Raw genomic sequence first — 13819 nt, 5'->3', positions numbered from 1 at the left:
TCCTGTAATAAAATGACAATTCATAAAATGAGAAAGAAACAAGTGGGGGGGGGGAGTAAAATATGCTTTGCTTGAACATGTACTGAATGGCAATAAATGCAAATATAAACCATAGATTAACATGATGTGCATTTATATTATGTTTATGTTATATGTTTTAAATTGTATGTTAATTTTCATTGTGGTATGTTGTTTTTTCATGTAAGCCGCCCGAGTCCCTTCGGGGAGATGGAGGCGGGGTACAAGAATAAAGTTGTTATTATTATTATTATTATTATTATTATTATTATTATTATTATTATTATTATTATTATTATTATTTTATTATGACACAGCAAACAAGATAGATATTATTATTATTATTATTATTATTATTATTATTATTATTATTATTATTTATGGTCATGGGAGGAAATCTTTCTGTTTGTGAATGGACCACAAAAGAGAGATCAAGCAAATAGAGACTGGTGTTATCACCCAGCTGGAATGGTCACACTCCTAGAGAAAGAACTAATAAAAACATGCTCCGTCTTTGCCCAAGAAAGACAAAGTCATTAAATCGTGACTTTGGTCATACACAGTTGTTGAGTAATTTCTATTGTGCAATTGATCATTGTTTTTTCCTTTATGATGGAGTGATAGGACCCAAAGTATGTAGCTTGAGAACTCTTGTCCTTGGTGTTACACTCTAAACTGAAGATACAACTCCTAATGAATTCATTTGAACCACAGGTAAGGAATTGCTGTCTCCGCCCATTCCTGAACCATGCCCTATAAACTGAATGAGTTGGCATTTTATTTCTCAAACCGGAATCAGACTTTCTGCCAGCCTGGACTTCAGAAAGGTAAATGCTGCATAATATTCAATAGCGTCGATTACACATCTAAGACTGTCCTTTATATTTCTTTCTGGTAGAAAACCATTTTGTTCTTTTCCGATCCATTCATTCAAAAAGTTTTTGAATCTGTTAGCTAGTATGGTTGTAAAAATTTTATAATCCGTATTAAGCAAGGAGATAGGCCTAAATTTACATGTTTCCAATTCCTCTCCTTTATCTTTAGGTATAGTTATTATATCCGCCTGCGACCATAATTCTGGTATTTTTTTCTCTCTCATAGCTGCATTCATTATTTTCACTAGCCAGGTCATCAGTTCATCTTCCAGTACTCTATAAAAATAAATTGGGAATCCATCCGGCCCAGGTGCTTTGTTCGGTTTCATTGAGTTCATTGCTTTTCTAATTTCTTCTTTTGTTATCTCCTTATTTAATAGTTCTCTTTGGTCATCTGTAATTTTCTGGAGTTTTTGTGCACCGAGGTATTCCTCGATTTTCCCCTGATCTATGTTTTCTTCTTTATATAAAGTAGTATAAAACTCCTCAAATTCATGGATAATATCCTTATCTGTGGTAAGAGTCACATTTCCTTTCTTTATTTTTGTGATTGGTTGTTGTTGTTTTTTCTTTCTTATTTTACGTGCTAGCCATGCTCCTGGCTTATTAGCATTTTCGAAATTATATTGTTTTATAAATTTTAGTTGGTTTGCTGTTTGTTCCAATTCTAACTTTCTTTTATTGTTTTGCAAGGATCTAATTTGTTTTACTAAGCTGGTATTTGACGGATTTTCCTTTAGCCTTTTCTCGGTATTATTTAGTTCTTTGTTAATTTTATTTAATGTTTGAAATTTCACTTTGTTTTTCTCAGCTTTTTGCTGGATAAGGTGTCCCCTAATTACCGCCTTGTAAGCATCCCAAATTACCTGGTCGCTAATTTCCGGTGAGGTGTTTACCTCAAAGTATTCATTTGTCAATTTCTTATTTCTAATAATGTCTTCCTCTTTTTTAAGTAAATTATTATCCAATCTCCATCTATGATTTTTTTTCTTATGGTTAATTCTCATTATTATTGGGTTATGGTCCGATTTGTCTCTGGGTAGTATATTAATTTCCTCAACTTTTGTACATAATGTTTTTGAGAGCCAGATCATGTCTATTCTCAACCAGGTTTTGTGTCTGTGCGAATAGAAGGTGTAATCTCTTGTTTCCCTATTATTCATACGCCAAATGTCTTTTAAATCGAATTCTTCTTTTAAGTTCCTAAATTTTTGAGGAATTAATCTTGATTTCTCTTCTTTATTGTTTTTAGTCACTCTACTTGTATCCAACTTCAGTTCCATTATTCCATTAAAATCTCCTAGAATAATTAGATGGTCAAATTCAGTCTCTGAAATCCTTCTTCTCAGTTCCTTTACAAATTTAGTCTGTGGCCCATTGGGAGCATAAATGTTACAAATAAGTATTTTTTGCTGGTCAATTATAATTTGAACTGCCACTATTCTACCTTCTTGATCCTTGAATTGTAATGTCGACGGGATATCATCCTTTATGTATAATACCACCCCTCTTTTTTTAAAAATATCTGATGAGAAGAATTCTTTACCAAGTAATTTGTTTATCAGGTGTGAGCCATGTCTTTGGGAAATATGAGTTTCCTGCAAAGCAATTACATCAAATTTTCCTTTTTTTAATTGAATCATTATTTCTTTCCTCTTGTATGGTGCATTTAAGCCGTTAACATTATTAGAGTAAAATTTTAATTGTCTGATAAGATTACCTCTATCCATCTGTCGTTTCGCCTATTTCTTTTGCCTCCTGTAGTTTCCTTTCCTTTTCCATTTTTTCTTCATCATCCGTAATTAAATCCACCTCATCTTCTCTTTCACATTCTTCTTCCTCCTCTTCGTCTCCTACATCCGATGGATCTGAGGTGGTAATGGGAGCTGCCCCTCTGTTTCCTTTTTACTTCTTTTGGAGATTGGTGTCTCGCTCTCTTTGGCTTTTTTCTTTTAGCTGATGAGGGAGGAGACTCCTCCGGCGGTACATATTTTTTCTCTTTCATTAATTTCTGGTAGAAGTCTTTGGCTTTTTCCTCCGAAGTCAACCAATGTTTCTCACCATACCACGTCACCATTATGCCTTCGTTCCTCTCCCATCTGAATCTTATTTTTTGTCTCTTAAGTTCATCTGTTAAGAAAAAGTATTTTCTTCTTTTATTCAGGATCGTTTGAGGAAATTCTTTTAATTATTTTCTTTTCTTTGTAGTAAATTGGATTTCTGTTATTATTTATCAAGACTTGATCTCTGACTTTTTTCTTCATGAAGTGTATAATAGTATCTCTTGTAGCCCGATTTCTTCTAGAAAAGTTTGTTTGAATTCTATACACTTTGTCTATTTCATTTTCCACATATTCTTCTTCCCTTTGAAGAAGACCTGCAATCAGTTTTGTTACAATTCTCCTGATATTTTCACCTGATTCTTCTTGAATATTTCGGAATCTTAGTTGAAATTCTTTCTCGTTTAGTTCCATTTTTTCCTGTAATTTTTCCATTTTGGCATTTTTATCTTCCAGTCCGTCTACTTTCTTTTGTAATTTAGAGTGTGATTTGGAAAGTTTCAAATTTTCAGATTTCAGTTCATTAATATCTTGATGTGTTTTTGCCATTTCCCTTTTCAAGAATCCGATTTCTTCTTTAATCTCTTTCTTCATTTCTAACAATTCCTGACACATTTCTCTCTGTTGCAGAGATTGTTTGTCCAGTTTCAATTGTGATTCTTTTTGATGTTCAATCTGCTGTTCAGCTAGTTTCTGAATTTCACGCAAGATATCAAGATTCACTTCCTCCGCTTGTGAAAATCTTCTTCCAACTCCCAGTCCTTTAGTATCTCTAATGTCTTTTTCAGTTTTTTGTCTGGCCCCCGCCATTTTTTTTAAATTTATTTCTTCCTTTTGTCTAAATACTGAGCCACTTGTAGTATACACGATTTATAATTTAATTATAGATTTTAATTGACTGTTTCGTTCCAATCGTTATGAGTTAATATTCAAATTGGTATGCGGTCTGTGTATATATGTGTAAATATATATTTAATTTTAATGAGTTAATAAATTGAACTACGTTTTATCTAAATTAATTAGTACAATAATCTCCAGATCTAATATAATATGAATTCACTCTTATTATTCCGCTCCATTGCTTACTTAATTAATTAATTTGAGTTTAAATTTGGTCAGGCTCTATCTCACACATTTTGTTCAGTACTTTGATTTAATCAATTTAATCAATTTATCCTTTCCCCAGGTCCTTCCTCTAGTCTACTTTATGGGCGTCGCTTCTATCTTGACACTCGCCGCTTCTCAGTAGTACACTCATCCACAGTTATTCTTTGTAGTCGATCCTTCGTTTTTCTGTCTTCTGCTGTCAGTTCTCCACCAGGCCGTTCGTCCTTTCTTTCCTTCCCGAAGCTCTTTCCTTCCCGGAACTCTATTATTATTTTATTGTTTTATTTTATAGACCCACTAGTCTCTTATAAGCGAGGTATTGACTCTTCAGCACAGGTTTCTAATGTTCCGTTCGCCCGAGTATATCAGTAACTCACTTCCGGAGCGCTAGAGCTTCTTTGGTTGATACGCCATCTAGGGCGTTGCGCTTCACCAAGCTACTTCCGCCCTTCCTTTGCCTTTCCCGATCCTCTTGGGCTCTTTGGCGTTCCGTAGTTTTCCAGATAGAGAGTTATCTGCGCTGTGAGGTCTTAGTCATAACACGCCTCCTTCCAAGGTTAGTGGGTTGGTTCAAACTTTCCCATTTCTAATCCCTTTTAATTAATTATCAACAATATTTACATATTAATTGCAATCAACGATATTCTGGAGGGTTCTTCTTCCATTAAACTTTCCGTTAAGCCTTAGTTGAAGCCCCACCGAATCTTTACTCTCTTATTTCTTTTATCCTCCAAGTATGTCCAACTTTTTATTAACCTTTCCTTACTTTTCTTTCTTGCTTCCTTTCCTTTAAAAGTCAAATTAATTCTTGATATTTGCACCGACTGGATATGCCCCGTCAGCCGGATCCGTCCCCTCGGGACTTCTCCTGAGGGTCGGATCAACAGCGTGTTCTTGGGGTCTCTCCCTTTCTTCTTCTCGGTCTCTCACAATCGCTCAATTAAATAAAAGATTTTCAATTGTTCGTTACTCACAGTTCCCTTCTCAGCTGTTATGATTTATTCCTTGGTGTTATTAAAATAAGATGAGCTTGGCTTGCAGTTAGTGCGGGCTCAGTGCCTGCTGCCGTTATCACGATCCGCGCTCCCTCGGCTACTGGACCCGTTCACCCCAATTTAGTTTCAGGGTTCGGATCAACGGTGCTTTCCGGGCCTTGCGTCCCTTCTCATATCAATCCATGAGAAGAGGGGAGCCCAGGCTCTACCCGATCGTTCTGATAACAGAGGCTTGCCGAGAGCTCTCAGCAAGTCCGTCCTGCCGCCATGAAGCTCCACCGGAAGGGGACAGTGGTGTAAAATTTTCTGATGTTTGCTTATAATTGTTAATCTCTCCCTCAGTCTAATTTCATTTTATACATACCCTGAATTACTGGTCATTACTGTTTCATATAGAATGTGTGTGTGCAGATGCCCGCGAGTGTGTATGTAAACAGAATAATGTGGAGTGTTTATCTTGTTTAGATTACAAATTTCTAGTGTCAGAATGTTTCAGACACAACGAATTACTCTTTTGGATGAGTTTCATCTTTGATGATAAGGATACAACAATATTACATTTTAAAATCAATAAGTACAGTAGAGTCTCACTTATCCAACATAAATGGGCCGGCAGAATGTTGGATAAGCGAATATGTTGGATAATAAGGAGAGATTAAGGAAACACCTATTAAACATCAAATTAGGTTATGATTTTACAAATGAAGCACCAAAACATCATGTTATGCAACAAATTTGACAGAAAAAGTAGTTCAATATGCAGTAATGCTATGTAGTAATTACTGTATTTACGAATTTAGCACCAAAATATCACGATGTATTGAAAACATTGACTACAAAAATGCATTGGATAATCCAGAATGTTGGATAAGCGAGTATTGGATAAGTGAGACTCTGCTATAAGAGCAATGTTTCTTTACTGGTGCAACAGGTAATTGTTTCTAGTCCTCCACCACCGCACAAATGTTATTGTGTCTTATGCCATTCTTATATTAATCTTAAGATGTTATTTTTAATGTTAATTGTTTTAGAAAGTACAGTAGAGTCTCACTTATCCAAGCTAAATGGACTGGCAGAAGCTTGGATAAGCGAATATCTTGGATAATAAGGAGGGATTAAGGAAAAGCCTATTAAACATCAAATTAGGTTATGATTTTACAAATTAAGCACCAAAACATCATGTTAGACAACAAATTTGACAGAAAAAGCAGTTCAATACGCAGTAATGTTATGTTGTAATTACTGTATTTACGAATTTATCACCAAAATATCACGATATATTGAAAACATTGACTACAAAAATGGCTTGGATAATCGAGAAACTTGGATAAGCGAGGCTTGGATAAGTGAGACTCTACTGTAATAGAAAAGGAAAGAGCAGAGCAACAGATTAGCTTTTTCACTGCTGCAACCAGCAAAAGAAATTGGTTATTTTTTAAACTCCACAATGAGGAACACCATGGATTACTTTTGAAAAGTATCTACTCAAGCTCTGAACTTACTCATAGACAGCCTCTTAAATCAAGATGAAGCCAGAAGGAGAAATGGAGCGCCCGCCAATGATCCCTGTCAAGGGGATTCCCATGATAAAGTACTTTGCTGAAGTTATGGGAGAGGTGGACAAGTTTCAAGCATATCCAGATGACTTGCTGATCTCCACATACCCCAAATGTGGTGAGTGATATCTCAGACTGTGCTTGCATCAATGGGTGGAAAGTGTTTTAGGCACCCGTTTTCTCTATGTCTCCTCAACAGCCATGGAGTGTCAGGATAATTTGAACGATATGCCTTATTTTAGGGAGGGGACTTGTGAACAGTTACACATTTGGGCCATATGTATGCATAACTATACCAATCAGACCTGGTGGAATTTGGCCAACATCCCTTTAGTAATATAGGCAAGCTAGGTTCCCCTTACATTTGTACATGTTTTGTCTTTTTTTTAGGTCAATGCATAGATCCGTATTCTCTTCCTTCCTACACAAAGTCCAACGTACCCACAGGAATCACTATAGCCCTGTGATAGCCTCTCTTCCACTACCGCTCTTTTGCTGGTGGAGGGTGGAGGGGGCTGGAGAAGTGCCCACCTCAATATACATTAAGTTTTGTATCTATACAGGTTGGTGATCAGGTTATTGACATTTCCGTTCCTTTCTCTCATTGAATTACAACATAGAGAGTTGTTCTTGCTTCTGCTCCTTGCATGCGGATTACTAGTAAAGAGGCTAGATGAATCTTCCTTCAGGACCCTAATTATCCTCGTGGCTGGAATCTTTGTGGATTGGATGAGAAGCCAGATTACATCCACAACATCATAGCTATGTCTTGGTTGCAGTATCTAAGCCATCAAATTTACAGTATGAATTCCCATATTCATGGAAACTGATAATGGCAATCACTTAAGGACCTCTGTGCAAATTACACCCCTTTCCCAGTTCCTTAGTCATTTGTTTCATGGAAAACAATAAGGTTTGCTATTATCCTGGGTTTCACATGTCCACATAAAGACCAGGAATGTATCCCCTTATAGATATGAAAGTTATACTATATTTGTATTTATTTATTTGCTGTTATTCATATTTATCTATCTATCTTCCATACACATAATAAAAATGAAAATCTGTATGTGTGTATGTGGCAGGGGTGCCCATTTACACAGACAGCCTCCCACCTCCACAAACAGTGCTGAGGAGCCACCAAAGCCGTCTCTCCACTCACATTGCAGATTATAGTGAGCATCACATCCTAGGGTTCCTTTCTCTCTCCTTTGGTGTTGAATTTGCATAACCCCACCCACTACCTCTCCCTTAACCCTTTCCTATTCTTTTCTATGACACACAGCAAACAGAGGAATTGATCAGCAACTGAACATACTAGAGAGAGAGGCTTGGGGAGAATTCACCATGATTTATAGGAGTTGTAGGGACTGAGATGTATAGTTCACCTGCAATCTAAGAGCACTCTGAACCCCACCAACAATGAACCTGGAACTCACTTGGCACACAGTCCCAACATGGTCAACTTTGCATAATGCTGGGACATCCAGGAGTTATAGTTCACTGTGTTGTGAGAACACTGAACCTATCTGATGACAGATCTGGACCACACTTGACACACAAATTTAACATGGCCAACTGTGAATACTGATGGTCTTTGGGGGTGGTTGACCTTTAACTTGGGGAATTATATTACACCTGTATTCCATGAGCCCTCTGAACCTCATCAATGATGGATCTAGACCAAACTTGGCAAACAGATCCAACATGGCCAACTGCGCATACAGACGGGGTTTGGGGTGATTGACCTCAGCATATGAGAGAAGTATTTCACCCTTTTCCAGAGAGCACTGGACCCAGCAGATGACTGATCTGGACCGAACTTGGCACACAGTCCTAAGATGGCCAACTGTGCATACTGGCGGAGTTTGGGGAGGATTGACCCAAGATTTTTGGGAATTGCACTTCACTCACATCCTTATGCATTTTCTAATGGGAGCATTCATAAAAAACAGAAGCAAAGACTGATTTTTTTCCCTAAGAAATAGCATAACATATGACCAAACTGATAATATATAACACCCAGAAACAAATAATGCCCTGTGCTTTTTAAATTACTTGTGCATCAAATTAGCAGGTAATAAGATAAGGAGCCCCGGTGGCGAAGTGCGTTAAAGCACTGAGTTGGAGACCGAAAGGTCCCAGGTTCAAACCGTGGGAGCAGCGGGAGCGGCCGCTGTTAGCTCCAGCTCCTGCCAACCTAGAAGTTTGAAAACATGCAAATGTGAGTAGATCAATAGGTACCGCTCCGGTTGGAAGGTAACAGCGCTCCATGTAGTCATGCCGGCCACATGACCTTGGAGGTGTCTACAGACAACACCGGCTCTTCGGCTTAGAAATGGAGATGAGCACCAACCCCCAGAGTCGGTCACGACTGGACATAACATCAGGGGAAACCTTTATCTTTACCTACCTAAGATGCAACAAAGTAAGAAGAATAATTAGCATTCTGTAGAGTACTGCAGTGAGCCCAAGTTAGGATCAAGACAAGACAAGAGGAGCGAACCCATGGCCTCTCTACTTGTTGCTATACTCCACCTCCTATCAACCACAGTCCAGTGACCAATGAACCAGTATGATGGGAGTGATAATATTTGTGGAGGCTCCTAGGATCTGCAGTCATCTTATTCATGAATACTGTAGTTAAGGGATATTAACAACTCTTTCAAGAGAAAACAGTATTTCTGACCCCCTCATTTTCTTACTGAAAAGAGATGTAGTTTAAGAACATCAGAAACTGAAACCATTGTGTGAACTTAACCTTTCAGCATCTTGTAAAATAAAGAAAACCAAAAGGCTGGAGAAAATTCTCAGGGTTTTTGTTTTTTGGGGGTTTTTTTGCCTACTACAACATCTTATAATAGCCCCATTCTCGAGGTGTTGCCAATGCTATATTGCACTTTGTCCATTTCAACTGTGAAATTACCTTCCCCATTTCGGCCCATTTCGGCACATGTTGCACGTTGCCTGGGTTCTATGAATTAGTCTCCAGTGTTAATATTGTATGTTTTATGTTGATTTTAACGATTGTTTTTACTGTAATTGATGTTTTTATTGGATTACTGTTTTATTGCTGTGTTTTGATATTTGATTGTTTTATCGGGCAAGGCCCCATGTAAGCCGCCCCGAGTCCCTTCGGGGAGATGGGGCGGGGTATAAAAATAAAGTTGTTGTTGTTGTTATTATTATTATTATTATTATTATTATTATTATTATTATTATTATTATCTGATAGTTTTCATGGCAGTTCGTGAATCTGATCTGGGTTTTAGTGATCTTTAAAGGATCTATCCAAGTTGCTGAATCCCATTTCTTAAAAAAAGCCAGCAACTTGTTTAAAACTCAGAGTACAAATAATGTTCCCACTGTTGAATGGTTGTTATGGCCTGCTTGTTGTTCACTCTTTTCTCACCATGTTTTTTCAGGAACTACCTGGATCAGTGAGGTCATAGACATGATCTATAAAGAAGGCAATGTGAAGGAATGTGGACAAAAACCCATCTACATGCGAGTCCCTTTCTTAGAGTTTGCTTCTCCCGGAGTAGAGTCAGGTAAAACACCTTGTATTTTCTCCTAACCAGACTTACAAGACGTGTGGGGTTGGGGATGTCAATTGAGTGAGATGGGAGATCTTCTTGGAGTCACAATCCCTCAGACACTTCAATTGTGGCCATATTTACAGAGGATGGTGGGAGCTGTAGTCCAACCCATCTGTAGAACATAGGGTTTGGGAAGGCTAATGCAGTCAGCCCTCCAAGTGTGTAGGCTTCTCTTTTGTGTAAAATAAAATGAATTTTTTAAAAAAATCTATGGCTTTCCCACTTTCAAGGGGTCCTGCATCCCTAACCCTAGAAAGTGTGGAACACTGGTGGTAAAAATTATTTAAAATTGGACACAGGATGGGAAAATATTTTTAATTTACTCTTGCTTCCTCTTCTAGGCCCTGAGCTGCTAAAAAGAGCACCCCGTCCACGTGTAGTTAAGACTCATCTTCCTGTCCAGTTGCTCCCAAAATTATTCTATATATCACAAACAAAACATATTGCTTTGTTTGAAAAAATGAAGTATGTAGTTCTTATGAAAGCAAGCTTGAAGGTGTAACAGCAAAGTACAATTTGAGAAACCTGTGGGGAGACCTGAAGAGGACTTCTAGCGCTTCAGAGAAGGCCTTCTGGATTGGGAATCAATTTAATTTACATACTGCTGTCTATGTTCCCTATTTTATTTATTTATGTATTTATTTATTTATTCATTCATATATAACAGATTATATATGTGGCCAGAAATGCCAAAGATGTAGCCGTTTCCTATTATTTCTTCTATCAAATGGCAAAAGTTCATCCTGAACCTGGAACATGGGATGAATTCCTGCAGAAATTTATGGCTGGAGATGGTAAGGATTGTGAAGTGGCAAATTAATCCTAGAAGCCATTGATACAGTAGGCAAACTTCTTCCATCTTGGGAATTTTGAGTTGTGTTGCACTGTCTGAGCCATGAATTTGCAGATAACAGCGGGGGGGGGGGGGGGGGGTTCTGAATCCTATTTGGAAATTCCTGACATATTCTGGTGGACTTCCATCTAAGTAAACAAGAAAGTAACTAAGTAACTAGAAAGTTTTGCCTCTGCAGAGCTTCCAACATCAGATGATATCATGTATTCATTGTTTTTGTATGCCTTCAAGTCAGTTCCGATTTATGTCATCCCTAAGGCAATAATAATAATAATAATAATAATAATAATAATAATAATAATAACTTTATTTTTATACCCCGCCTCTATCTCCCCAAAGGGGACTCAGAGCGACTTACATGGGGCCAAGCCCGAATAAAAACAGTAGCAGTATAAAACACAGCAATAGACAAAAACATGCACAATTTAAAAAATTTAAACATTAGCCAATAAAAAAACAAGAACTAATAAAAACATGGATTAAAACGGAGAGATTGTAAAAGTAGACTGGGTAAGGTGCACCATATAAATATTGCAAACACGAGGTAACTGATAAAGTGCTGCAAATTCTTGGAAGTGCAAATTGGGATGGGATAAGGCAACCTTATCACAGGGTTTTCTTGGTAAGATTTGTTTCGGGGGAGACTTTGCCTTCCTCTGAGTGTGACTTGTCCAAGGTCACTAGTGGGTCTCCATGGCTCAGTGGTAAAATTGGAATCCAGGACTATGGCCTTGGTTTCCAGAGTCATATTCAATGCTCAAACTACTACACCATAATGATTCCCATTCAATGGCATATTGAGATAAGTCATTCCAGGTCTATTGAACTTGATTGTTGGGAAGCTGAATTCAGAATCACTTGCAGGATCCTCAGTTTACCCACCCTGAAATAGAATTTTAAGCAAGAAGGCAGTGCTCCATAATATTATCTACACTCACATTAGCTGTTTGAAGCTACTATTTTCTGGATATTTTTTTCACCAAAATGCACCTATTTCTCTCCTTAGTTGCTTTTGGATCTTGGTATGACCACGTCAAAGGCTGGTGGGACAAGAGAAAAGAACAAAGGATACTCTACCTCTTCTATGAAGACCTAAAAGAGGCAAGATTTAGCACCCTTCAAAATGTTTAATTTTTGCCCCTTTGGAAACTAATCAATTTCCATGCCGATTCTGATCCATAGCCGATATAACTTCATCTTTCTTCAGCTCTGACATATATCTCCTGAATATTTATTCTAACATGAAATGTGGGGAAACCAATTCCATCTTCTATTTTTCCTTTCCTCTTCCTCTTCTTTTTGATCCTCCTCTTATGTGACCTTCAATATTCCATGCTCTTTCCAGTCCACATTTCCTGGAAACTCAAACGTTCATGTCAGTGCCTGCACTTAATTATTTTTCTAAAATAAATATGTGATCATGACATGCATGAGCAAAGTGAGGCTGAAGGGAAACCCCTTTCTTTCCTTTTCCTTGATATTCCCTTTTCCTCCTCTGACTCTCCAGGTTGTTTGAGTCAACTGCTCTGTATCTTCCATAGGTTTAGGAAACTCACGGATTCTTCTCAGATTTTTTATTAAAGTTTGCATTCTAAATAATTATATATCTGCCCCTGGTGGCACAGCGGATTAAACTGCTGAGCTGCTGAACTTGCTGACTGAAAGGTTGGTGGTTCGAATTTGGGGAGTGAGGGTGAGCTCCCACTGTTAGCCCCAGCTTCTGCCAACCTAGCAGTTTGAAAACATGCAAATGTGAGTAGATCAATAGGTACTGTTCCGGCGGGAAGGTAAATGGTGAAAAGAAGCTTCTTCTTCCTAACTGACACAGTCCTGTTGCTTTTCTCAGGATTCACGCCGGGAGATCCGTAAAGTATTGGAATTCCTGGAGAGTCCCATAGATGAACAGTTGGTGGAAAAGATCGCACATCATACATCTTTCAAAGAGATGCGTCAGAACCCTATGGCCAATTATACAAGCATCCCCAAATCCATTATGGACCACTCCATCTCCCCCTTCATGAGGAAAGGTGAGTGGCCAGACACTTTTTAAAAAGCAGGTGTGTATTTGTATCTATATTTTCAGAACAAGACACGATGAAGTTATGATTATAGGTTGAAGGACAGAGAAAAGGCATCTCTAGTTGTTTTGGTTACCACCACCATTACCACCTCCAATATTAATCTGTCTTTCAACAAATTGTTGCAATGTGGGGTTGACTGCTGTTAGTCAACAGTGCTTTGACTACTGTTTCTTCCCCTGCGCCCAGGAATCACCGGTGACTGGAAGAACCATTTCACAGTGGCCCAAAATGAATCCTTTGATGCCCATTATAAGAGACAAATGGAAGGATCGACCCTGCAGTTCCGGACAGAGATCTGATTGCTCTCATTTCTCTCTCCTTTCAGTGGGAGATTATTTTAAAAATTCTATAGATACTATTTGTTTTGTTTTGTTTTTTTACAATAAAATTCATGGTAGGCTTAGATTCTTCGCAACAAAACGACCTATGTAGATTTCTGTTGTGATGAATACAGTTTCAAATAAAAAATTGGAAGGAAGAATAAGGATGGAAGCCATGGATTCGAATGGAAATGGTTCTGAGTCATAGTGATGAACAATTTTTCCTTGGCAACCAGCCTTTCTTAGTTTCCCAACATGTGGGCACATGTCCCTATATGTTCTTTTATCACTCCTCTGTTTCCTGGAAAGTTTCACTGTTGGTCTACTATTAATTTCAACAAGGGTTGTGGTTAGC

At 37.9% G+C, this 13819-nt stretch overlaps 1 protein-coding gene across 1 annotated transcript; it reads left to right on the top strand.

Annotated features, from left to right (window-relative positions):
* The first annotated feature begins 4458 nt into the window (after positions 1–4458).
* Positions 4459–13502, top strand: LOC100561120 (sulfotransferase 1A1). The gene is given in 6 exon segments (XM_062957280.1): positions 4459–6729; positions 10037–10162; positions 10552–10655; positions 10878–11004; positions 12866–13090; positions 13331–13502. Coding segments are annotated over 6 exon segments (843 nt in total). The 5' UTR covers positions 4459–6581; the 3' UTR covers positions 13444–13502.
* Positions 13503–13819: the final 317 nt, after the last annotated feature.

This window comes from Anolis carolinensis, chromosome 6 (genome assembly GCF_035594765.1).
Source record: "Anolis carolinensis isolate JA03-04 chromosome 6, rAnoCar3.1.pri, whole genome shotgun sequence".
Lineage (NCBI taxonomy): Eukaryota > Metazoa > Chordata > Lepidosauria > Squamata > Dactyloidae > Anolis > Anolis carolinensis.
Note: the sequence above shows the minus strand (reverse complement) of the source record. Positions and strands in the feature narration are given on the sequence as shown.